This window comes from Akebia trifoliata, chromosome 2, assembly GCF_017979445.1.
Source record: "Akebia trifoliata isolate Shusen 1 chromosome 2, ASM1797944v1, whole genome shotgun sequence".
In the NCBI taxonomy this organism is placed as follows: domain Eukaryota; kingdom Viridiplantae; phylum Streptophyta; class Magnoliopsida; order Ranunculales; family Lardizabalaceae; genus Akebia; species Akebia trifoliata.
The window spans coordinates 14,014,896-14,041,967 of NC_141376.1; the positions used below are offsets into that span (position 1 = coordinate 14,014,896).

The following is a 27,072-nucleotide window of genomic DNA, read 5'->3' on the forward strand; positions in this document are numbered from 1 at the left end:
ATGAATTTGTTGATAAAATATTAATGATTTTACCTTATCAGTGATCTCATGAGTAATTTATCAACGAAGTCGTTGAATATTGTAAAAGTGACGAATTCACTAGAAAAACATGTTTTGGGCGAAACCAGAATTTGGACAGCACACAATTTGGGAAGCCTCAATCAATTTTAATTGGGGTGTAATAAGTAAAAGTTGAGGTGCCTAAAAAAGGTAAATTCTCACAAAAACCTATGGTTCACTAATCGAACCGATTTGTTTTTAAGAATTTCGGCTTGAACCGGTTGGCTACCGGTTCGATCCGGCGTTTTGGTGTTTCTCTTCTCTTTTGATGGGAATTTCCCCTTTTTTCGGTTCCCTTTCAAACTTCCTCCAAACCAACGGTAAAAAAAGCAGCCATTTGTTTAAAAAAATAAAAAACCCTAGAAATTCCCTTTTAAAATTCTCAAATGGATCTGAGACCATTTTATTTTTAAATTAAATGGATCTGCGACCTTTATCAAGGTCTTCTAATCTTCTCAGATCCATCACCATTGTTTGATTCCAAAATCCTAACTTCAGACTCAATGAGCCCTAGATCTGAACTACCGATCCACACTAATGCGATTTTTGAAGTTGTTTTGTTTTCGATCTCCTCATATCTGGAGATCTAATTGCAACCAAAAATGCAATTTGAGCAAAATATGATTTAGGGTTCAAATTACTAAAATAAAGTTTGGATTTTTTTTTTGATTAATTTGGGCCTCCACTGCATTTCAAGGTTCAATTTCCCCAATTTGATTCATCAAATATGGTTTTCTGGGAAGGGTATTTAAGCGACGAATCGATGGGAACTTTTGCGCCCATTATAGTTTATTGGGTGTATGCTGGATTTTATGAGATTTTGCCGCCATTTGATCGTTATCGTTTGCATACAAGAAAAGAGGAAGAAGAGAAGAATTTGGTTCCACTTTCTTCTGTGATCAGAGGTGTTCTTCTGCAACAACTAGTTCAAGCAATCGTCGCCCATGGACTCTTCTTGGTCGGTAATTGTTCAACTTATCCTCTTTTTTACTTTTTCTTTTCCTGAGTAAATTTGACTTATTTTTGCATGAGAGATGATGATGTATGATTGAATTTCAAAGGACACTTGTCCTTAGGTGAAGAATTGTGAAGTTTGATTCTAATGTTAGCTACACAATAAGAAATTGGGTTTTTTTTTTCCTTGAAATACTCTTGGATTTGGAAATTCTAGTATAGTGTGTGTTGAAGTTCTAATATTTCCATGGAGGATGTGGAAATCTTTCTTGTAATTTCAATCCTCCCTTTCGGGCCCAAATAAAGATATTAGTGTCTTTTCCTTAAACACGGGAATTCGGGTTCTCTTCAAATGGATCCATTTACCCTCGTGGTCCACAAATCTCTTTATTGAGCCACTGTCACAAAATTCTCTGAATCTTTTCAAAAGGAAAATTTTGGCGAATAAGGGGTTGTCCGATTAATTCACTGAATTAAGTGAATTAATTGGTTAATCATAGAGTTGAAAAATAAAAGTTATATGTAATTGGGGGATCGGGAACGAGAGAAACAACAGTGTTCAATAATAAGAATAGCAGCTCTCATGCAGGTTTCTTGGAGATCTTGAGTTTGTTATACCTTTGGTCAAAGCAGAGCATAGAGTTCGTGGGGACTACATTTGATGATTTTGTTTTTAGATGGCACTCCTTATGTAATTATTGATGATGTTTTTCTTTTCTTTGAGGCTCTCTCGGCCTCTTTGTTTCTTGTCTTCCCTCTCTGATTAATATATTATACTTTTCAAAAAAAAAAGTTATATATATAATTGACTAACTCTGGCCTAACCTCCGCCTCTCTCCATCTCTCGAAACCCTACTCTGTAATGCACCTATTTTATTGGTTAAAAACATCATTTTTAAATCCCTGAATTTTTCCAAAATGAGTTCTAAATCTTCTATGAATTTAACTGAACTGACCCCTGCCCAATAAATGCTGAACCCGAACTTGGTTACTGTGATTTGAGCTTTCGAATTTTATCTTGAAGTGTCTTTCAAGAGTTAGAAATCTTCCATACCTGTTGTTAGCTAGTGTTTTGATATCCTCCTATTGTATCTTTGTTTATGAGAGAGACCACACAAGGGCTGGCCTTGTCGTGTATCACCAAGCTTTTGTATTCTCAGTATCTCAATTTTCGACAAAGAAAAATGTAGCCTAACATGGTCCCCTTATCTTCTCTAAAATGTTTGAGAAATTATTTTCTAGCTGCCATTCACAACATCAAGAATCAAATCAGCTGTAGGAAAAGATAGTTTTCCTAAAATGTTTTCTATCTTTTGTAAAAAATTTCAGAAATTTTTTTCCAGTCTAGCATACTGCTTCATGTATGACATGAGAAGGACTATATGTGGATAACAGCTGAATCATGCTGACAAATATTAACTCCTCATAATTAACAAGCACACTGTAGAGCCAAACTGTCAGTTGTTACCATAAAATTAAAATGAGGTAAGCAAAGCAGCCTTGGTGCTGGCTATGATTTAATTGGAAATAAAACACTCAAAGCATTTCTTGTGAAATACACCATCTTGTTTACCTACTTCATTTGCATTGGACTCCAGCTTCTCTATCATTGGAAACCTATGTAACAAGGACACTCGATATTCTAAGACTTCGATGTATCGGACACAAGCCAATGTACTTTTCCATGCAAACCTCATACATGGCTAATATGATTTGCTTTCGTGTCTGTCACATCGATGGTACTGGATTATATGTAGCTTTATTTTTCTCTGTTGTTTTGTGGCACACATACCAGCCCTACTTTACTTATGAAGTCATATAGGGGGGTCTATTATCAACATCTTATAATATGGCTGGAAAATAGTCATTACCCATACCAAAAGAGCAAACTTCATTGTTAATTCACTTGCCCAGGCACTCTCTGAGCTTAACAACCTTCCTAACCAATTCCATTTGGCTACTATTTGGGGTTCTAAAGCTCCTTCTAAGGTTTGTTTTTTCATTTGGCTAGCCACTTTGAATAAATTACCCACGCTTGATCTTCTTATCTCTCGTGGTTGTGACGCCCAATTGTTGTGCTCTTTGTCTAGCCAGTGGTGAATTCGTTGATTACATCTTACTTCATTGTGAAGTTTTCTCCGCCCTTTGGAGTAATTTCTTTGGTCTATTTAGGATTTCTTGGGTTCTTCCGAACACTACTTTCTCTCTTTTTCAAAGTTGGGATTTATCCTGTTTCTTGAGGAGAATGAACATTTTGTGGAAGTTTCTTCCTTTTTCCATCTGTTGGGGAATTTGGTTGGAAAGGAATGGGAGAATTTTTAGAGGGGTGACCTCAAACTTTCATGAGATTACCCTGAACATTTTGGGGATTTTATTTTTTTGGTGGAAGTTATACCTTGACTTTAAGGGGGTCTTCTACGAAGACTTTGTCTTCAGGTGGGAAGCTTTGATAGATTGTTAGGGGCTTTTTGGGTTGGTCACCTTGACCGCCTTGTATGTCTCTATTGTATTCTTTCCCCTCATTAATGAATTTATACTTATCAAAAAAAAATTATTCTTATGCTTCTTAACATGATATTTAGAGCTTCCTTCGGATTTTTCTTTTTTCCTTGATCAGAGGAAGGTGTTTTTAGTTGTTTTCCATCTCCTCTCTTTTGCTTAATCTTCTTATTTCCTAGAGTCTAAATAGCAATCAAATTTTTTTGAGAAAATTCCAATTGATAACAAAACAAAAAATTAAAGGGTGTAAACATTGAGGCATACTGAAATGATAGTCCTGAGTATATGGTCAAGAAGTAGGGAAAATGAACCAATGAAAGAATGGATACTTTGGGTCATCCAAATTAGGGGAGTTTCCTTGGTGGATCTCTGTCTCGTCAAGTCATAGTCACCTAGTCGGGGTTCGGGAATAAGTCGGCAAGGGAAAATGGCAAAATTTAGAAAGTTCATGAAAATCAGGCTTGGGTTAGGACTAATTTTGTTCCTACCAAGTGGTGTTCTCATATTATATCATCAAATCCCATATTAAACTATAATAAATCACTAACCCCATGTTGATATCATCCATAGATCTCAACAAAGTAATCGTAGGTCCACAACATATTTAGTCTTTTATTGTTTGAAATATAAAAAGATTACAATCATGAAACTGAAAGGAGAGAGGAGGCTGAGAAGAAAAACAAGAGGAGAGATGGACAAAGAGGGTTAGGAGACTGATGGTGAGAGATGTAGGGTTTTTTTGTCTGTGTGTGTGTGTGTGTGTGTGTGTGTGTGTGTGTGTGTGTCTGTGTATTTAATAGGTGACTTTTACATTTTTAATTGCAAAGTAAAGTCGTGATTAAATCGCCAAATTTGGTGACTATGCTTCATGTAACCATGTTTAACCTATCCCACATTGTAAACTGTCCTTAGAGTATACAATGGGCACCTTAAGAGTTTTTATTAACATTTTGTAAAGTATGTCTGTTGGTTGGCTTTTTGATTCAGATGACCTCGAAAGCAAGTTCATCGGGCATTGAAGTTCAACCCTCCCTTCAACTTCAACTTGTACAAATCATAGTCGCAATGCTTGTCATGGACACTTGGCAATACTTTGTACACCGCTACATGCACCAAAACAAGTTCCTATACCGGCATATCCACTCTCAGCATCACAGACTAGTTGTTCCATATGCAATTGGAGCTCTCTACAACCACCCCATTGAGGGTCTCCTCCTTGACACATTTGGCGGGGCCATTTCGTTTCTGATCTCAGGAATGACCGCAAGGACTGCTGTGTTCTTCTTCTGCTTTGCTGTTGTCAAGACTGTCGATGATCACTGTGGACTCTGGCTTCCTTGTAACATCTTCCATCTTATTTTCCAAAACAATACTGCTTATCATGATATCCATCATCAGTTACATGGCACAAAGTATAACTATTCTCAGCCATTCTTCCCAATCTGGGATAAACTTCTTGGGACCCATATGCCTTACAGTCTTGTGAAGCGCCACGAGGGAGGTTTTGAAGCAAGGCTGATGAAAGACTAGCCGTGTATTTTGACCATTTACATGACCCACGGGTCAGAGAGGCTGAACTGAGATGTTTGGAATTCCTTGTAGCAATTTTCCGAGGATTCGTTTGTTAGCAAAATTTGGGGTTGATATTAAAATAGTTCATTGATTTGCATTCTGTATACCCATACCATTTCATATGTTTGTGTAGTGTCATTTATGTTTGAAATGCAAATCTTGCAGTTGGAGTTTGATGAATTAAAACTCGTCGATCACCTCAAAACTTGGCCACCAAGTCGACTCAATTTGATGAATTGAACATATTCTCTGGAGTCATATTTTATCCCGGCGTTCGGATTTCGTGTTTTAACGGTCAGGATTGCTTTAATGAGTTATTTTCATGTATACATGGATTCAAGATATACATGCATATGGCTTGGGTTCTGGTGATTCACGAAAAATAACTCAAGAAAAAACATATGAGCCCAACCTAGATTCAAACCAATACTCAGTTTTCTGAAAATCTCAATCCCGTTTTTGAAAATTTATGTACAAATGATTACAAAGATTTAAATATTTCTGATTGATTGAAAATTTATGTGATAGTTGATAACCATCCTGCATCCGTATTTTGTGTAAACTTCTCTAGCCTCAACCAGCAAAAGAAACTACTCCCCCAACTAAAGTAGAAACACATTGTTACTGAGGATTATAACATCGTCCAATCACCAAGAGTTTTCGTGAAAGAGGACAGATCAAAGCCAGTATATCGCATTCATTTCTACAGATTTAGAATGAATTAAGATCCCGAGAACTGACCAATACATCAACATAAGGTTGCCCAGAAAATTTTCAAATAATTAAGCTTAGATTTTCATTTGGTTGCTCAGCAAGTCACATTGAGTTTCAAACTTATTTCAATGGTTGTCAATTGTCACAAAAAGAAAGAAAAAACAGACTTCTTGTATTACTACATTGGCATTTATTTTTAGAATTATACAACAGCAAACATTGGCTCATTTGAAGCATCGGTAGGGTGGGGTGTGGTGGGGGTGGGGTTCACCTAAATGCACTAACAAAGTTATCAAATCACATTAAAATTTTGAAGTTAAACAACAAATTTTCAAGAGATACACATGTTCCAAGCAACTAATAGATAAGACATTTGTGTCCATGAGAGGCTAAAGGTTTTGTATCCTTCAGATATCTATACACCATCCTATCAGTGTCAACTCTAGCCCAGACATCGTCCCTGGATGAGCATAGAATTGATTAGCAACCAATTAGGGCATAAAGTGGGTTGTATTTTATCCAAAATCCAAGTGATCTGAATCTGAATATAGCAAGTTTGGACTCTTGGGGTAGACCCAAATAAAAGAAATGAGTCGAATATAGGTTGATGTCCCTTGATCCGTGTCTGATACGCATCCATCCCTATATCTGCCTAGATCTGAATGATATGCTCCTTTGAAGCTAATATTGTATTTTTTAAAATATCTTTTTTCTTCTACATTAATTTTTATAAAATAAAATAATTATAATAGTTAAATAGAATAGTATAACAATTAGAAAAGAAATACAACAAAAAAAATGTTACATGGTCTGAAATTATCAAGTAATTTAGTCAGGTCGGATCCGGAATTAGTGATAGTATAGCAATTAGAAAGGAAACATAGCAAAATAATAATAATAATAATAATGTTAAACAATATGAAATTATCCAACAAGAATCAAGTAATTCAGTTGGGTAGGATCTGGATTTAGTGAAAGCACATGGTATTACCCAAAAGGGTCGGGGTTGGGGTCGAATTCAGATACTGATCTGGATCCAAGTAAAAAACTTGGATATGGATATACTCAGATCCAGGCCAAACCCAACACATTTTAAGCCCTACAACCAATTGACCACAAGCAAAAAATCACAGAATCAACAATCCATCTCTAACCAACCCATTGACATAGAAGGAAAAAAGCAATACACCATTCCAAAATCTGGTACACATAATTTAATTTATCAAGGAAAGAACACATTAAATCAAACCCTAAGAATGATAAGATGAACTTTTAAGGCATTCACTTTGACATCTCCGTAGGCAAATATCATTCCAGTTGGGTATTTGATGTTGGTTAACGCAGACGGTGCGAGCACAAGCATCAGAACAAGCATCGATCTCAGAGACACCACAGACAGTAACACAAGTGTCAGGAGTTGGGTCCTTGGAGAACGCACCAACCCGCTTCAACATTCTCTTTGATGTACAGACCCGCTCACAGACAAAGATGTCATCGGAGCTCTTCTCCCTCCCACGGGCACTGTTAATTCTTTGCTCGTCCCCACGTCTTCTCTTCATCCTCAGAGCTTGCCCTGCAATCATGGCTGGAATAGTGGCCCCCAATAGGGACCACCATACTTCTACCATCACTGTTGTCCAGAGTTCAAGCCAATCTTTTGTCTTTACGGTTCTTTTTCTACCTTCAAAGAGAGAAGAAAAAAAAATGGTTGATTATATAATTGGTATGCATTTCTTTTCTACAAGTCATGGAAAACTAACCATCCAACCACTATATAAAGAGAGATTTTATTGCCACACCAACTTTTGCTAACGTCACCCCAATTCATAAGTAAATCACTAAAGAATTAGAACACATCTTGGGGTGGCATTAGTAAAGTTGATGTGGCAATAAAAGCTCTATAAATGAAACTATTTTTGTCAGCCTAGACAAAGCCATGATTTTATCTGAAGTCGGAAAAACAAATAGGGAAGGATTGGTGCTTCAAAATGGATCCTATTTTTGTCAGCCTAGACAAAGCCATGATTTTATCTGAAGTCGGAAAAACTAAAAGGGGAGGATTGGCGCTTCAAAATGGATCCTATTTTTCTACTCAATTCTATCTAATATCAATGCATCTTCAGATCTTTTCTTAGTACTACGGTAAATGTCATACTGGCACTCCTACCTCCCTTTCAGAGCCTAAAGTGTCCCTATTGGTGTGTTAGTCCTCAGAGAACATGCCCAGACCATCTCAACCAACTCTTAAAGCCAGTGGTAGGCCTTCCCTTAGACCATGTTAGCCATTCAGCATACCCCAAACATAGAGTTACAGAAATAATTCAGGTATAATTGAATGTCAACATCCAAAACACCAATACACATGCAGCGAAAGGGGGACCAGTAAAAGATACGGTACAGAATGTATTAATTTTTAATAAAAGGTCAGGAGAAAATATTCAGCATATAAACATACAACAAATTGTGAGGGGAAAAAAAGGAGAAAACAAGACTGCCACGCAGCACTACATTAATAACATAGAATAAGAAAAATAAATAATTCATAATAAAGCAGTCCATTTCCATCAAAACCAAATTTGACTAATAATAGAAATCTAATTTAAATCAAAACCAATGTATTAGAAACATTGAACAAGGTCAAAACATCAAAAAACTGACGGAAAGAATACCTACAAGATAATACAAAAATGGAAGAAAAGATTATCTGCTATGCATGCATCATTCACCAATAGAGACAGACAAAATGGAGAGAGAAAAAGGAAAAATGAGGATTAAATGAAGTATCAACTTGTGAGGAGGGATAGTTCACGTTATCCAAAAAAGTGGGGAGATTTGAGGATGAAAAATCTTAAAGATATGAACAAAGCCCTATTGAAAATGGCTTTGGAGACTAGGGCAGGAAGTTGAGCCATTGGAGGAGTGTCCTAGACAAGAAATAAAGGTACAATCAGCATCGATATGATACTAATAAAGTCAAACTTCTTATGGCTTAGCATAATGACCATGGTGACCTACCCTACAATCGACCACCACTATTGATGAATAGTTTGCAAACTCTGAGATGGTAATGTATGCAAAATGCTAACAAAGATAAAGAAAGAAAATTAAAATTCAGACCACTATGGATCAATCAAGACGAAGCTCAAAAGAAATTATCGAATTTTTTCCTTTAGCTTTTGTACAATGTACAAAGTGTTCATATGTTTGATTACACAGAAAACGGGTACGAAATCAGAAATCAATGGAAAATCACATTTCTTACCCCGTTTTCTGTGTAATCAAACATGTGAACACTTTGTACATTATACAAAGTGTTCTCCCTCCCACACACCTCCCTTTGCCCCCCTTCTTCTTCTTCCCCTTTATCAGTTTTGTTTCACAAAAATAGGGCATCTCCCTCCCTCCCTCTTCCCTTTTATCAGTTTTGTTACACAAAACTGGGGCATCCCTCCCCTCTCTCTCTCTCTCTCTCCACCTCCATCTCCATCTCTTCTTCCTATTCTTCCTCCCCACCACCATCACACAAATGTGCAATCAAACAGTGAAATTCATTTTTTTTCACTCTATCAGTTTTCCCACGACGATTTCTTCACAAAAACAGAGCATCACTCCCATCTTTCTTCTTATCCCCCCCCCCCCCCCCACACACACACACACATACCCCATGTGCAATCAAACAGTGAAATTCATTTTTTCACTCTTATCAGTTTTCCGACAACCATTTTCCCAAAGGAATTCAAATTCCCTTCGAAAATGACTTCCTTGCAACGGGTCCCAAGTGACCAACGACCACTTAACCCTTGTTACACATGCCCCACGTAGCACCCCCACTCATGCACACCATTCAAAGAATGAGACAATTTTGGTCAGTTTTATAGTAGATGATGGAATTTGAAAAGACGGGGCACAAGAAATTTTCAAAAAAAGTTAGTTGAATTTCTTTCCAAAAAGAACCTCTCTCATTAAACTATGCCCACATGTAGGCCCACGTGGCACCCCCACTCATGCACTTCACCCAAGTTTGGCTCAGTCTGGCATTTTGTGGCATGGCATGCTCACATGTGTGGTTAGCACAACGACCACAACTTTACCTAGGGCTAGAGGAATTATCCATTCTACACACTATGAGTTTACTCTCCATGAGAAATGGTTTTTTTTTAAGCAAGCAAGTTAGTAGTTAGTAATTAGTAGGTGGAGGTGGTTTTTGAACCTAGGTTGTGGACTTGTAGTATCAACACTCATATGGTCAATAGCAATGATCACATCTCTTAACAACTACAACACAGTGTAATGTCAGCAACAAATATGTCCAAATTTTCCATTATGTTAAATCAATTTTTTTTAGATCTAATTTTACTAACACCTAGTAGTGTGTTGGCCCCTTTTCCAAGCTCTTTGGTACTATCTTGATCATGCCAAGGAACATGAAGTAGGTTCGCAATAGTGGGTGGTAGTTATCTTTTTCTCCTCACAATAGAGTTATTTCGTCCTAGTTTCATTTTGTGATATGTTGGGGAGGATGGAAATACATAAACAACTAGCTATTTGAAGGGGAGGATGAGTTTCCATATAGATTACCAAATGTTTATTTCATGAGGAATTCCACTGTTGGATGTTTTGTCAGTCTAGGTTCTATCTTTTGGAGGGAATTGTCCCGTCTTCTGCATACTTTACTAATCCAAAAAGAGAGATAAAAGGGAGCTTTGAATTTGCAAGTAGGAGAAGGTGAAGAGGGAGAACTAGAGAGAATGAGCAAAGGAGAGTGAAAGGGGCAGGATATCACTACTTTTCTCATCTTTTATTACAGAATCCACAAATTAGTCTTATATGATTTAAATATGGGCAAAACATATGTTTCAAAAAGAAAAGCAAACTTTCTATATTTTAAATCATATTGATATACTTGTCTCGAACATAATTACATGTAACAATACAAATAGGTGGCCAACAAGGTTTCTAGATGCTCTTAGATGTGCACATTTTATTTGTTTTTCCTAGTCTCGCCAAGCATCCATATGAACATCCTCATCTCAACTATACTCATTTTATCAAGCTTCAGTTTCTCAAAGCTAACTACTCCCACTTGCAACAACCACCACCACCAAAAAAAAATAAAAAAAAATAAACCTAACTAATCGTATGATTTCTGTATCACAGTGAAGAATCTATCTTAATGAAAAAGAACAAAAATAAGTCCAAGAATTTTAAGACAGATCAAGCAAGAAAAACCCTAGTAGTGTTCATGAGTGGAGGAAGAATCTATGTTACAATCACTATTAATTGTAGGGTTTTGATGTCAAGATAAAATCTCAGAAAATAAGTAAATTAGGTTTCATTACATCACTTTGAACCAAGAAAAACCTAGTTCTCAAAATTTTAAGGGCCTATGTAGACACAAGAGCCAAAAATACTTTTCAAAAAAAAAAAAATACTTCGAATTTTGAAATAAAGTTGGAGCCGAAGTACTGTTTGAAAGAGCTGAATAAGTACCGTGGTTTAGGATATGTGTTTGGGAACAAGTTCTGAGAAGTATTGTCATTGTACTCTTAAGATAGATTAGTGTTTGGAAACCATCTAGATTTCTTAAAAAATGATCAGAATGCCCTTATAAGTACTTGTAACTATTTTTAGCCCTACTAATCCAATTACTATGCCCTAAAATATGTTTTATGAACTATTAACTATGCAATGTAAATGATTTTTTTTTTTCTTTTGATAAGTAAATATCAAATTATGTTATCTAATTATAACAATTTCATGTAATAGGGAGGGAAACATAAAGCATCATTTGGTGAGTTGGAAATGCGTGACCAAAACGAAGTGTAGAGGTGGCCTTGGGATCAAAAGGTTTGACTTAGTCAATTCAGCTCTCCTAGGCAAATGGCTTTGGCGGATGGCGTTGAGGAGGACAGTTTATGGAGACATGTTATTGCTTCGAAATGCAGAACAGTATTTCGGGTGGGAAAGCGGGACAAATAGGGATGCTCATGGGTGTGGGTTCTAGAAAGAGATCTTAAAGAATCTCCCGTTGGTTAGGGTGAAGACCCGCTTTAAGGTGGGGAGAGGGAATAGGGTAAGATTTTGGGAGGATAGCTAGTGTGGGGAGGAATTTCCTGCCTTGTATTCAATTTCCACTAAGAGGGGTCTCCCAATGTCAAATTTTAAGTGGTGGTTGGATGGGTCTTGGAACTGGGATTTTGGATTTCATATAGCGTTCAACAATAGGGAATTGGGGGCGGTTGGGAGGTTAGTGAATATCACCAATTCCTTTTCGATTGAATCTGACTTTGATGACACTCGGGTGTAGTTGGAGAGTAAGGATGTAATGTTCTCGATTAGATCGTTCTTTCGGTCAATCACAAATGTAGAGCCATCTTCTTTCCTGTAGGTTGCAGTTTGGGGGCCTAGAGTGCCTTCCAAGGTATCCTTCACGTGGACAACAGTGTTAAATATAATTCAGACCTTGGACTTATTGAGATACAGAGGTTTTTGTGGGGTCAGTTGTTGCACGTTGTGTCTAAGAGCTACAGAATCGGTGGACCATGTGTTGCTTCATTGTAGTGTGGCAGCTGAGGTGTGGGCCCATTTCCTTAGTCTGTTCGGTGTTTCTGGGTGCATGTCGGATTCTGTTTGAGTCAAGGCTTGTTATTGGGAGCTCCTTTCATGGGTTCAAGAGAGTGCTTTGGCGCCTTACCCACTTCACAATTTGTTGGGTTCTTTGGTTGGACCGTAATAGGCTCATCTTTGAGGATAAAGTTTTGGAGTCTTAGTCTTTCATCTTGTCAATCATAGGTTTCTTGTCTTTATGTTCGAAGGTGTATAAGGAACTTAGGGGGATTAGATTTAAAGATTTTGTAGCGAGATGGGAGGGGGTGTGTTGTATTCCATGAGACCTTGTGTATCTATTTTGCACTAGGTTGGCCATAGATGGCCGACCTTGCTATCTATTGATGAAAATTTTGCTTTTCAAAAAAGAGAAAATGTTTCCTGTCAAGAAGTTCATTTTCAATTCCTTTTGGTTTAACATATAATGTGAGCTTAACTGAAAGATAAGAAAAAAGAAGTTCATTTTCAATTCCTTTTGCTTTAATATATAATGTGAGCTTAATTGAAAAATAATAGAATACACATAGATAGGTTACAAAGTAGGTAATACCTCCCAACATAAGAATCTCCTAATGAACAAATTGAATGATTGGAGGTTGTTAATGTCAAGAAGATTATTTTCATTTCCTTTTGGTTTCATAAAGAATGTGAGCTTAACTGAAAAATAGCAAAAATACATGGAGATAAATCACCATTTTTCTTATGGAGTTCGCACCAAAGTTCAAACTTGTTTTCCTCTGTTCATTCTTTATTTCAATTTTTATGATTTCAACTCTGCTTCATTGTCGTCTCTTTAAAGAATGAGATTTCAATTGTCCAACAAAACAGCAAAAGCAAAAGATATTCAGTGACTCACTTTTTTAGAAACCTTGAAAAGGATTTTCTAAAAAAATTGATATTTTTCTTCTTCTATGTACGATTCGAGCAAGAACAGAAAATGAGTTCTCCAAACTCGAAAGGCCAAGATCACCATAATAAATAAATAAATAATTATACAAGCTTTATCAGAAATGCTATAAATAAGAACATGTATACAGTAAAAGAATTACACTAAGAAAAACACCTTTAAAATGAAATTTCTATATTTCGCGCTGTTGGATTTGAGCTTCCAGGAGATTTAAAAATCGCTTGAAATCCGTCAAAAAACCTTACCTAAAATGATGATTGCGGCGAACCAATTCAGAGAAGAAAGGAACGAAGGAGAAAAAACCTTATTTTGTTCTCAAAGATATTTGATTGGATTCCATGATTTGGCTAAGGTCTCAAAATTATCAAAAAAAAAAAAAAAAAATCCCAGTTTTTTGGTATCCAAACACATACAAAGAAACCACATTTACAGATAAAAAACCACTCTCAGAAAAAGAAAATCAGAAACCCTAACATCAAATTGCTCCTAACTTCTAATCTGAAACTTCCCCAAAATACTAGGGGGGCGGAGAAGAAGGGAAGAAGAAACAAAATTAGGGTTTGATCTGCTCTAAAAGAAGTGATTTAACTATTGTTCGAAAAAAAAAAATATATATTCGAGAGGAATTTCTCACCTTAAACCCTATCGCAGTCTTCGGTGCGAAAGAACTGTTCTCCTCTGTTGCAGGTATGTTGCGATGGAGAGACGGGTTTATGGAGGAAAGATATAGTGGTGCTGACTTTAAATACAATGGTGTCCGGCAGATCATTCAAACAGGCCCACAATCTAGTCAAATAGACCCGTTGGCCTGCTTCTGACTTGGACAGCTAAGGCCCAGGGCTTGATTTTAAGCTCGTAAAGTAAGCTAGGCTAATAATTTTCAATCCCGTTATCTAAGTAGGATTAGGGCCTGGGCCCAAGGTCCAAACAAAATGCTACAGTAAATGATGGAAAAAATTACTTCATAGACCGCACGGTAGGGACTTTTTCTAAATGCACCCTGAGTTTTAGGGCAGTATCTTAATAACATGGTTAGTAAAAACTTTCTTTCTTAATCCCCCTACACCAAATAAAACACGTCGAATGCAAATCGTCCATAATGACATTTCAAATCAACCATTCATATCAATGATCTTGATGATTCATGTGAAACATCGAGATCATCAATTGTAACGAAATCAATATCAACCATTGGAGTGTTGATCTCGATGATTCATGTTCAAACATCTAGATCGACATTTTGCGATCTTTGATATCAATGGTAGTGAAAAAGTTGATCTCGACATTGGAACAAACTAGATGACACTTTCACTTGAAAAGGCCAACAATGAAGAAAACTCTCAGTCTTTCTTGACAAGCATATTGAATCAAAGATACCCACAAAAAAAAGAGTATTAAAAAAAACCAGAAACATCAAAAAATAAACAAATAAAAAACCAACATCAAAACCCAAAAAATATTATCAGTGAAAATCACCCACAAACCAACATCAAAATTTTAAAAACATGAGTATTACCAGATCTGAATTCAAATCAGAGAAAAAACTTTGAAACTTGAAAGTGAAGAAAAAAAAAAACTCACTTGTAGTTCGATAGAAACCCTAACGACGAAACCTTGCTTCGCAATCCTATAGAGAGTTGGGAGAGAGAAAGATTGGGTGAGCAAGAGATTAGCTCGAGAGAGATGGAAGAGAGGGAAAATGGTGGTATGTGTGAGAGTTTACTTGTTGATAGAGTCTTTGTGCGATAGAGAGAAAACCAAACAGGAAAACTCGTGAGTTCAACCCACGATATATCTCGCAAAATATTATGCTACTTTTCTAACTGGATTAGTTTGTGGCCCACTTTTAGTGGTAGCAACTAAGCATGCACAAAATAGGAAAAAAATGAAATAATTTGTGTTTCTGGCTCTCAATTTTCCCTTCGCATCACTCACACAGACTGTGGAGGGCAATTTTCGAAGGTGTTGACATGTGGCTCCCATGAGAAAAAGCAACCAATCCACCGAGTTATGTGAATAACTACCGAGGCACACAGGTCGGTTAAATCTAGCTCAGACCACTTAAATGTTGACGTGACAACGACGACAGTACTATCACTGATGGGACACACGTGACAACTCATAATCTGATAGATCAGTTGTAACCACCACAGACTTGTCAGGGCAATTGTAGCAACTCTTGCAGCTGTCGAGTCAAAGAGCAGGCCAACTTCTCTGAGTACAATCACTGAGAATATCCTAGAGAATCCACCAATCAGGATTCCTATAAATACCAGGTTGCAGTTCACATCAAAGGTTAGAAAAATTCTTCTTAGAGAACTCCTTAATAGCTTGGCACTAGTTCTAACTTGATCATCAGAGTGGTCCTGTTGCAGGCCCCCACCGAGCTAAGAGTCGTCAAAGGAGATCTCGAAGTAGTGTGAAAACTTGCATCTACACAGACTATGGCTTCTAGCTTGACTAGAGTTTTTCTATTAAAAAAGTATGGCAGTGTAGAACCTTAAAACCTACCAAGTGAATCCAAATATGGAATGCAAAAAGGATGTGAATCCTATTGTCGAACATTTGTCAATAATCATCGCTAGTTGTGGAACATTACTTCCTAAAGTCGAAAATTCTTATAGATGGTGGAAGGTGAATTGCAAGGTGGATTGAAATGGAACTTGTGTTGGGTTAGGGTTTACATTATGTGAAAATCATGAAAATTGAAGAAAACAATTATTGGGCTTGGCCTGACAAATTTTAGAAATACAAATTTGACGGCCACAAGCGCACGAAATTTAGACAAAATTTACGCAAATTTTTTCACCTCTCTCTCTGGTGTCTTTGTGTTTTTTCCCCCTCTCTTCACTCTCTCGCTCTGGTTTCTCTACGTTTTTCCCCTTCTCATTCTCTCTCTCTCTCTGTTCCATGAGGAGCTCTCCCAATTATGAGAAATTTCTCTACGTTTTTTTCCCTCTCTCTCTGGTTCGTGGGAATATCTCTTTCTGCTTGTCTTCCTCGATCACATCTCTATCTATATTTGATCGATCTCTCTCTATATCTGATCTCTCGATGTCTCAACACTGAAAATGATGGAGTGAAGATGAGATCTAGGGTTACTTGGAGCCTTAAAGTGATCTCTCGATTTCTTAGGTTGGTGGATTCATAATGTTGTTCAGTTTATTGAAGATGAGATCTAGGGTTTATAATTCTACGAACTCTGCGATCTCTAAATTGGTTTTAATCATTATTTACTTGGATACGATTTTCATTTTTTCTGTGAATCTAAATAGCAAGGATCAAGGTTCATGATCTCAGAGCTAAGTCAAAGCCAAATCTGTTGATCCAGTCCATCGTCCCTCACAATCCCACCTCTTTCCAACTCTCTCATCCGTCTTGATCAAGGTTCATTTTTTATTTGTTTTCATTTTTATGATGGTAATTCGTAGATCTGATCTTAAAACTAGGTTTTTAAAGATTGATTTGGTGTTTTAATTGCAGTATTGTTATTTTTTTAATGAATGTTTATGTTTTGGATTCCATCTTGAATGTGTAACAGTAGTTTGGGGGAAAAATTCTAGTTATATTTGGTTCAAATCATATAATTTTCTGGAAAAATATTTAAAATTAGATTATGTAAATAGATATTCAGAATTCAGGATCTTGTTTTCTTCTTGTATTGTTTTTGAGAAACTGATTTCAGACTCTAGAATTAGAATCTCATTTTCTCAACTTGATTCTATAGTTGTAACACATAAAAGTAGAATAAACACATTTTCACAAATGCAAGAAATAGATGTTGCATTGTTTTGTAATTTTAGTCAAATGTATTTTTAATTATGAGATAATTGCTTTTATGATCCAAATCAAAAGTGACATCAGATTTTAAAATCAATTATTGGTGAAGTTGGAAATCTGAACCAAATGCCCACAAATAATATCAAAGTTGCGTGCTAATTTAAGTTAGAAGTGACTCTTCTATGGCATTGAAAATCCTCGGGAGTGAGTACGTTGGATGGAGCTACAATCATTAAGGAATGGGAATTTTGCTCAAAGCATGATTTCCCTCAAAGTTTCTCTCCATAGATTCTTTAGAAAGTTGGGGGGTTTATTCGTCATCAAAGCCTTATATCAAAGATTTTGGAATTTTCTTTAATACCAAATCTTCAATAAAGTATATTGAGATTGATTTTTTTAGCTATCTCAATCCACATTCTTTTATAATAGTGTTGTTCGTTTAGAATTTTCATTCTGCATGTTCCTTCTAATTATGATTGTGATGCAATTGGGGGCATGAATTGCATGAGATACGATTATTTGGTTTTGCAAGTTTTCTTTTTAACTCACCTAATGATGATGGTAATGGGATTACTAAAATCTTTTACATAATTTTAAAATAATTCCCAACATGCCAGTTTAAACCCAATTATGTGTTTCTATAAATTATTTGGTGCATGGAGATGTTTCTGATTTCAATTTCGAATAACTCTGTTTCTTTTAGACATTTAAATATGATGATAACACTTAAATTTGCAAAGAAAAGTACCTTATATCACTTTCTGGTTTATCTATATTTACGACTCTTAGTTCTCTCTTCCTGAAAATAATCAATAACTCTGTTTCTTTTAGACATTTAATAAGGATAATAACATTTGAATTTTTGAGCATATCGGATATTTTGTGTTGTGAAAGTGTGTATTGGGCTCATTGGTTTTTATCTAAATAGTTTTTTATAAGCAGATTTAATCATGTAGCTACTTAAGCACCTTTTGAGAATTTTTTTTTTCATTATTCTTTTAATGAATTGCTCTTCTTAAGTTTTTTGTTGATGATTTATGTACAATATTCCAGGGTGCACATGGCTTTATGAAGACACATAAATGGCGTAATACAATTGGAGCTTTTATCAACATTGAAGCATCTGGGATTGGTGGTTTTGGTAGGTTCCATCCAAAGTTTCCTAATATTATTTGACTATAATTTTTTACCAATGAATTTCAATTAACAGTAAACCTAATCTTAAGATAATATACCTGTAAGCGAATGAAATCAAGATAAGAAATTATCATAGCAAAGAATGTTTAATTTTCAGTCAGTGCATATTTTCTCCATTTATGGTCGACAATTACTTTTACTAGCGTGCAGGCCCTATGTTACTCTTAGCATCATTTGATGGGAGGTAGTTTTGGACCATGAGTTGGTCATCAAATTGTTTTAAATTAGTGGTCACTTGTGTCCTTATGGTTAATGACATGTTAGGAAACAATGATGATCTGTACTTTTTCTAAAGAGGATACAAACTCTCTTATCTTCCTCATTAAGTTTATTCCATCTTCATGTAGTGTTTGAGAGTGTTTGGCTGATTTATAGTTTTTTATTTGACAGATTTAGTTTGCCAATCTGAACCTGGGTCTTGGCCTTCTCTTGTCTATGCTCAATCAACAGTATATCCCATGGCACACAGTGTAGCACAGGTTTTCCATTTACTCTCTCTCTCTCTTCCTCTAAAATATCTTTATACTATTGAATATGCCTTAAAAGGATGAGGAAAAGAGTGAAAAAGGATCTGAGTGAATGGTGATAGTAAGCCAAGATCTGAACACGTCTGAAAAAGATATCACCTTAGATATAGTGGACTATAGACCAGTATTCATGTAGCTAAACCCAAGTAGTTGGTATAGTGTATCACTGACTGATTGAAAATTAATAATGTTGTTGGGATCTATCAAATGATTAATATTATCCTGCTCATGTGTGGATAATTTAGAAAAGCAATTCTCAAATCCTATTTCATGAACATCTTTTTTATGGATTTTCCTGTCAATTTAATCAACGAAGTTAAATTAATGCAGTTTAGAGGTATATTCTTCTATTAATTTTATTGGGAAAGGAGCTTATTCTAATTTGACCATCAAATGAGATAGTGAAACTAAGTGTAGCGGTTGATTTGTCCATTACATCATCCAAAATAAGCTAATGTTGCTGCAGCTTAAAGGGGTCAAACGGGGATGAGTATCATGGTCCTAGACATAGCTTTATTTCACTAAATAATTTGAACACAATAATGTTCTTATCCATGTGTCTAAGGACAACTCCAATTTTTTTTTACTAGGCATAGACTTGCATTCTTGGAGAATGTTCCTTGTTGCCTTGGTTTCGACGTTTCTTCAAGATGAGCTGAATGTTTTGAGTAGGATCACATTCCATAATCAGAAACTAAATACCCATATCCCATACTAATTTTAGTCCCTATGGTGAGACCCCAAAACTCTGTGAGCGTGATGGTAGCATCTCCAGTTCTGCAAGAGTTAGAAATTGTACTTGTTATTTTCTTGGAATCCTCCTACAGATGGTGGTCCTGGATTTCCGTTTGAACTCTATTCTCAAATGAGTTTTGTCCATCACTTTGAAGGCGAGTACCTTTGAAGGTATTCAAACCTGCTATTGTGGTTATTTTTATTTTTGGGGCCATGGTGAGCACAATTAACATTCTAATATTCAACAAGTCAACAAGACGATGGGCTTGTTTGGTAATTATTTGGTTGAAAATTTAGGACAAGAATCAGGAAATTGAATCTCCAAGGCTCATCAAATAGGGGGCTTGAAGACAGCTTTAGATAAAGTCAAAATTTTATGGTCGCATGAGTCCCTAATGTGAGAATTGGTTTTAGGAATAAGATTCCGTATAGGGGTAATATTTTGGCATAAGTAACAAACAATTTTTGTGTATGCTGGAGTTAGCTTCTTTTATATCTTTGTTTCTTAGATGCTTTTTATGCATGTTTTCTAGTTCTAGATAGTTGATGATCCTACAAGTGATTTAATTTCTATATGCAGCATGTTTTTCCTTCTTTTCCTGGAGATACAGATTATAGAGTATTTGTTGAAGATGTTGGAAACATTCCAAAGCTGGATATTATCTTTCTTTTTGGTGGTAACGATCATACCTCTTATGATACTGTCGAAAGATTATTGTATGCATTACAAGTGCTATTTTGGTACATATTCTTTTATTTTTTTAAATAATTTAGTAACATTTTCCCCATTGGGGGTCTCTAATTCATTTGAGTTTCCATAAATCAGATCAGGAAGTATTCAAGCACAGGGAGAGAATTTGATCAGCTTAATTAGGACCTTCACAAATTCTTTTAAGCTACAAAATGCCCATGAAAGGCTATCTATTTTTATTGAGGCGAATGAAACCAAGAATGATAAGACTCCCCCCTCCTTTGGTTCATTTGTTTGCGATGATAGTCTCTCTTATTTTTCATATTATTAAAACCTCATTAAATTGTAACTTGAAAAGTGCTCATGGGTTAGTGGCTATCACAAAATATACATGGTTGACATTGCTCTGTTTAGCTCTACTAATTTTTATGTATTATCATCATACTTGAAGTGAAGTTATTCAAATTTTTATTTTATGATTCTTGTAACATTCCTCTTGATCCATTGTTTATGGAGGGAAACTTACCACCAACTCTTTACAATGTGGTCAAGGACCAAGAGTATTATGGAGAGATTAGAGTTGGCCTCACATCCACTCCTGAGGTATTTGTTTTGATGCCCTTTAATATGTTTATATGCATTTTCATAACTATATACAATAAACAACCTAAAAGCTCAACTTAAGTTCAAGCCCTATCTATCCCTAGGTGACTCAAGCACTATGGTTCTGTATACATTCCACATCAGTTGAGTGTGTTTAAGTTTAGTATTATACTTTTTAATTAATTACATAACATGCTTTGTTTGTATTTCATCTTCTGTATGATCATTGATTTCTTCTTCTGCTTATTGTTTTGTGGCTCCGGCATTTAAATCAGAAAAATGTCACATTTCTGTTGATGAACTTTTGATATTGATGGTATGGAGTGATATTTTGGTAATCATGTTTTGTGTTCATGAGGCATGGGAGAATGTGGGACTCTCTTTGACTGTTTGATGGTATTAGTGGTTTATATATGGTGATTGATTCCGCATGGCATGATCTTTGAACTTGAAATTTTGCGCATACATCACATAAGAAACTTTTGACACGACGGTGAAGTCTTCAACCATCTCAAAATTGAACCAATAAGGAGTATCTGATCTAGGAAACAGCGACAATGTAGGAGAAATTCAAACCTTGAGGAAAATAAGAGGACACGATAGAACGGAGAGAGCCAGAAGAGATGAAAGGTATCACGACTATTTGCTTATGATTGTGTTTTATTTCTAAGCAATTATGTGACTCAATTTCATTTGTTAGTGCCTAATTGCGTATGTTAGAGCTTGTTTAATAATGGAATTTCAATATATAATATGAATTTTGAGTTGTTTAGCTTAATTTGGAGCTTATTTTATGATTTTTCTTTTATTTTTCTGAATTTTTTTTGTTATGACTAGTGAATTAGAGGACCGTGTTATTGTTTGTTAAACCTCCAAATTTGACGGTCATACTCTAAGGAATTTTTTTTTTTTTTTTAAAGCTCATTCTCCAATAATTTGATTGTCAAGGGTCATAAAAAAAAAATTTCTACAAGAAAATATTTGATGGGCATATTTGACGGGAGGGTTCGTCAAATTTTGAGAAATTTGACGGGTTAAGATTGTCAAATATGGGCTTTTTTCACATAGTGTTAGCCACGTGAGGCCTAAGCCCCCAACCATTAACAACCTACTTTGGAATTGTGCGTTTTACTTGACTCGGGCCTAAACTCAAACCAAAAATGGGCTACAACTCCATGGCATTGGATTTTGTGGAAGATAAAGATGAATGGTGGCAAAAGACATCTCCTTAGAAATCAATGTCATTCCAAATTTTTTTTTTGGCTTATCGTGTGTATCCCCACCCTTCGAGTGAGATTAATCCCATGGTCACACGCACTTTAAAGACTTTCAAAATAATTTAACTAGACAATGAAAGTATTTGAGATGAACTGAATACCCAGATCATTAGATCTTGGGTTTTAACACTTATCAAATAGAAATTGTACATATAGTTACATAACCACCCTAATTACAATATCAAATTGATTCAGTGCATTTGTATGCACCTTAATACATTGTATCATAACTAACTCCATGATCTTTATCTAACTACACACTAAGATAATGATTTGATGCTTCTCAATTGTAGAATCGAGCCCAAGGCTAGAACTGGCTGAAGAAGATGATTGAGTTGAGGTAGAGGAAAGTGGGGGAATGAGGTTCAGAGTAATAGGTTTAGAAAAAGAAAGGTCGGTGAGCCGATGTTTTAAGTCTCGATCCCGTAGAATCACCTCAAGGACACCAACAGGAAGAGGATCCAAATCCTTAGGGTAACCTGATGAGAAAAGAAAATACACTAAGAGGTTAGCAAAAACTTTCACAAGAAATAAAATAACAAGAGGCTCGGGCTATTTACCCCCAACGAACCCATTATACTTGAGAGGGGGTTCGAGATACTCAAAGGACCGTTCCCAAAACCCTGTGATCTTTATAGGAAACAGGTGCCACTCATTGTCAGAGTCAGGGAGGCCAAACATCATGTCCCTCCCTTTCCTCTTAAACAAATATAAGTGTCCTATTCTCTTCGGGGCATTGCTCATCGTGAACTGAGTATGGATATCATCAAGTTCGAGCCTATGATGTTCTACCAACTTTAAGTTTGCCAACTCGATCATTCGAATGATTTGGTAAAAAGTACTCGTCATTTGGCTAGGGGCCTTGTGATAAAAATTAAGGACTTTGCGAGTCAAGGGACTTAAGGGAATCTGGAGGTCAATATAAAGTTGACCTAAGTAGATCACTATAGTGTCTTTCTCCCATTGTTCCAAAGGTCTAGGTGCATCAGTATAGGAGGTGGTGATAGAGTTAACAATTGCGAATTGATCCCTAATAGACTCAATTTCGGGTTTAAGAGGGGGTTTATAGGTTTTTTTCCCCAATCCTAAGAGTTTAAAATAAGGAAAATAAGATAATGAAAAATTCAAAAAAAAAGTTAAGAGAGAAAGGTACCTTAAAGATGAAGAGAAGTCGAAGGAGAAGAACCAATCTAGGAAAGAAGCACATGGCAATAGACAGAGGACACTAGGGCAATATAGAGGAGAAGATGACGAGAAATAAAGAAATGGGGAAAGTGATCCCTTAAATAGAAGAAAGATCCTTTGGAGTCGTAAGACATCAATGACCTGAATCACATTGAAAACTTAGTAAATGGTGCACAAGTAAATGATGTGTATTATGAGGCACAAATGGGGAAGATGAACCTCGAGAAACGAAGCCACCAAGTAAATGATGTGTATTATGAAGCACAACAATCGAGGTGACCAGGTGGAAATAGTGCGCAATAGTGCCAATGAAGGCATAATATGTGTGTGTAAGTAGTAAATAGTCGTCGGCATAATACACGAGACGTGACACCTCTTCAAACATATTCACACCGTTCAATCGACGCGTTAAACATGATGTATAAGGAATCAACACGTAAGCACGACCTTAAAAGAGGACCTGGGGATGCTAAACCAACACACCCATTAAAAGGGGGCGAACCCTACAAAATCATTAGTACAATACCTTGAGGCATAGGATTGGATAATGAGTCCCAAAACCTTATGTTGTGCCTAAACTTTCGAGAGGGGGCATTGTGGAGGGAAAATTTATCAGCCTAGGGTTATGGGACACGTGGCAAGAACATGCAAGAGTATGGCATCCGAACCGTTGAGAGAGACGGGTGATCGGTAAAAGGAGTGACATAACCTACAAGGTCGGAGAGTACGTCTAGGTCCAAATAACATTGTAAATCCCTAAAATTTTAGGATTCAATACTAAATGAAGCAATCTGACTTTGAATGGGATACGAATCGAAGAAATAAGAGAAGATCAAAGAAAGATGCTATTAGAGATAAAAGATGAACAAGGAAACATACTGAAACAGGGAAACTATCCTAAAAATTTGTAAATAGGGCTTCCATATTATGAAAAATGTACATATTTTCTGACTTGGACGTCGGAGTGTTTGTGGTGCAAATACCACCAATTGAAGGGCAAATCAAGATCAATCAAGTGAAGGAGAGTAGATCTCGAGGCAAATCACAAATTTGATCTCTAAAACTTCTATTTTAAGAGCTTTAAATATAAATTAATTTTATAAAAAGATTTTTTAATTTCCAAATCAAATATATTTGGCAATTTTCTCTTCTTTAGGAAAGTAAAAAATTTTCCAAAAGTGCTACGGTTCTCGTAATGAAGAGGGTTCCTTCAAAATCACAAACAAACATCAGATATGCGGATAGTGTGGCAAGGGATGAGCCACATTTTCATCGGGATACAAACGAAAAAGATATACGGTTGTTGACTCTTGACACGTCAGCCGCGTGCCAATACCGCGTGAATTCATCATTATTAATTTTCTTAAAGATTCTAAAAGATTCCCATCCTTGGCTTTGTTGGACATAAAAAAGCCCAAAAGCCGGCCTCTATAAATCTTCCACAACAGTCCCTCGTCCTCCAGTTCACATTATATCTTGAATAATTTACCAAAACGGTACAGTTTTGGAAATTAATTACCAAAACGGTAAACTGTAGCAATTAATTCCAAAAACGGTAATTTTACCGTTTTCGGAATTAATTTTTTTTACCAAATCGGTAAAAACAGTAAAATGTAATTTTTTAATATCGAAAATACCCTTTTTTGTTTTACATGTGCATTTACCATTTTAACCTTACAATAAATCAAATCCAACTAGTTCTTTGTATTCTTTTCTGCACTTCGTCTTCTCCGTCTTCTCAAATCTGAGATGTCTTCGTCTCCTCTCATCTTCCCAAATCTGAGACGTCTTCATCTCAGATTAAAGGACTAGTTGATTCCGGCATCACCTTTATTCCTCGAATCTTCCATCACCCATTCGAAATGACATTTGATCTCAAACCATTAGCTGCATTTTCTAACTTAACAGCCCCCATCATCGATCTATCAGGGTTGAATTCATCAAATCGATGGTCACAAATCATCGATGAAGTAAAAGAAGCATGCCACATGTGGGGATTCTTCCTACTAATCAACCATGGAATACCCATGCAAGTAATGGAGGAGACGATCAAGGTCGTCCGTTCGTTCCATGAGCAACCAGTGGAGATGAAGAAGAAGCATTATGGGAGGGATGAGAAAGTCTCATTCTACAGCCATGTGAATCTGTTTTACTCTAAAGCAGCCAACTGGTGGAGGTTGGGTGGAGCTCCAACCCATCCATGGTGCCATCACAGTTAACGTGTAGGTTGGGTGTGAGTTCATCAAATTGACGGTCACAAACGGCACCAAAACAGAAATATGAAAGATGAGAGGTCTTTTTCGTAATTTCAGTCAAACAATAAAAAAGGGTATTTTCGGAATAATGTTTTTTTATTTTACTGTTTTTACTGATTTGGTAAAAAAAATTAATTCCGAAAACGGTAAAATTACCGTTTTCGGAATTAATTGCTACAGTTTACCGTTTTGGTAAATAATCAAAATGTGGTGCATGTTTTGGTAAATTTGCCTTATATCTTCTAGTTTCTGAACAAGAGTCCATTAATGGCTGAAAAACCGGTCCGATTGGGAATCCTTGGTGGTGCAGATATCGCTCGCAAGGTATCGCGAGCCATAATTCTGTCCCCCAACTCAGAACTCTACGCCATCGGGAGCCGTTCGATCGACAAGGCCAAGAGATTTGCGGCTGAAAATGGTTTCCCTTCATCAGCCAAGATCTACGGTAGTTACGAAGGGGTTCTTGACGATCCACACGTAGAAGCTGTATACGTGCCTCTCCCTACGAGCTTACACGTGCCATGGGCAGTGTTGGCTGCTGAGAAGAAGAAACACGTACTTCTGGAGAAACCAGTGGCGTTGAACGTAGCTGAGTTTGATCTGATATTGAAGGCTTGTGAATCCAACGGTGTACAATTCATGGATGGAACCATGTGGATGCATCATCCGAGGACTGCAAAGATGAAAGAATTTCTATCCGACCCACACCGTTTTGGTCAACTTAAATCGGTATATTAATTTTTTTCAAAGATGTTTAAATGCTTTCAATGTTTAGAAAAACTTCTATTGTTCTTGATATAGTCAGTCTTCCATGGGCTATGCAGGTACACAGTGTCTTCACATTCAGTGCAGATCCCGATTATCTCAAGAACAATATTCGGATGAAACCAGATCTTGATGGCCTTGGAGCTCTTGGTGACCTTGGTTGGTACTGCACCAGATCGATTTTATGGGCTGTAGATTTTGAACTTCCCAAAACAGTAACAGCACTCCGTGGACCCATTTTCAACGAATCCGGAGTAATTCTATCGTGTGGGTCTAGCTTTCAATGGGAAGATGGGAAGGTAGCAACCTACCAATGTTCCTTCCTTTCCAATCTAACCATGGATTTAACTGTGATTGGGACAAATGGAACCCTTCATCTTAACGACTTCGTTATTCCTTTTGAGGAGAACTCTGCTTCGTTTACTCTCTCATCGAAATCTGGATACACAGAACTCTCAATAGGGTGGAACCCATTGCCAAGCAATCATATCGTCCCTACAGATCTCCCACAAGAAGCCCGCATGGTGACTGAATTTGCAAGCTTGGTTAAAAGTATTAAGGAGTCTGGTTCAAAACCAGAGAATAAATGGCCTGCCATCAGTAGAAAGACTCAACTTTTATTGGATGCAGTGAAGACTTCGATCGAGAAAGGTTTCGAGCCTGTCGAGATTGTAAGTTAAATTTAAACATTTTGTAGTATGAAAGACTTATAATTAAATAAAACAGAATGATCCAATTCTCTTCA

The 27,072-nt window shown here is 36.5% G+C and overlaps 3 protein-coding genes across 4 annotated transcripts; 2 read left to right on the top strand and 1 right to left on the bottom strand.

Annotated features, from left to right (window-relative positions):
• Positions 1–373: 373 nt before the first annotated feature.
• On the top strand, positions 374–5,293 carry LOC147409693 (very-long-chain aldehyde decarbonylase GL1-9-like). Its single transcript, XM_086431589.1, has 2 exons — positions 374–1,018; positions 4,501–5,293. The coding sequence occupies exons 1-2, from the start codon at positions 788–790 to the stop codon at positions 5,041–5,043; spliced, it is 774 nt and encodes a 257-aa protein (XP_086287715.1). The 5' UTR covers positions 374–787; the 3' UTR covers positions 5,044–5,293.
• Positions 5,294–6,947: 1,654 nt separating this feature from the next.
• Positions 6,948–14,074, bottom strand: LOC147409694 (uncharacterized protein At5g64816). 2 transcript variants are annotated; one of them, XM_086431608.1, is made up of 2 exons: positions 13,947–14,074; positions 6,948–7,480 (listed from the first exon to the last, which is right to left on the bottom strand). In XM_086431608.1, exon 2 carries the CDS (start codon positions 7,425–7,427, stop codon positions 7,050–7,052), a length of 378 nt encoding a protein of 125 aa, XP_086287734.1. In that variant the 5' UTR covers positions 7,428–7,480; positions 13,947–14,074; the 3' UTR covers positions 6,948–7,049. The 2 variants fall into 2 exon arrangements, with proteins under 2 accessions (XP_086287734.1, XP_086287726.1); XM_086431600.1 differs by lacking the exon at positions 13,947–14,074 and adding an exon at positions 12,956–13,039.
• Positions 14,075–25,801: 11,727 nt separating this feature from the next.
• Positions 25,802–27,072, top strand: LOC147409695 (putative oxidoreductase At4g09670). The gene is made up of 2 exons (XM_086459591.1): positions 25,802–26,291; positions 26,387–27,072. The coding sequence occupies exons 1-2, from the start codon at positions 25,830–25,832 to the stop codon at positions 27,005–27,007; spliced, it is 1,083 nt and encodes a 360-aa protein (XP_086315717.1). The 5' UTR covers positions 25,802–25,829; the 3' UTR covers positions 27,008–27,072.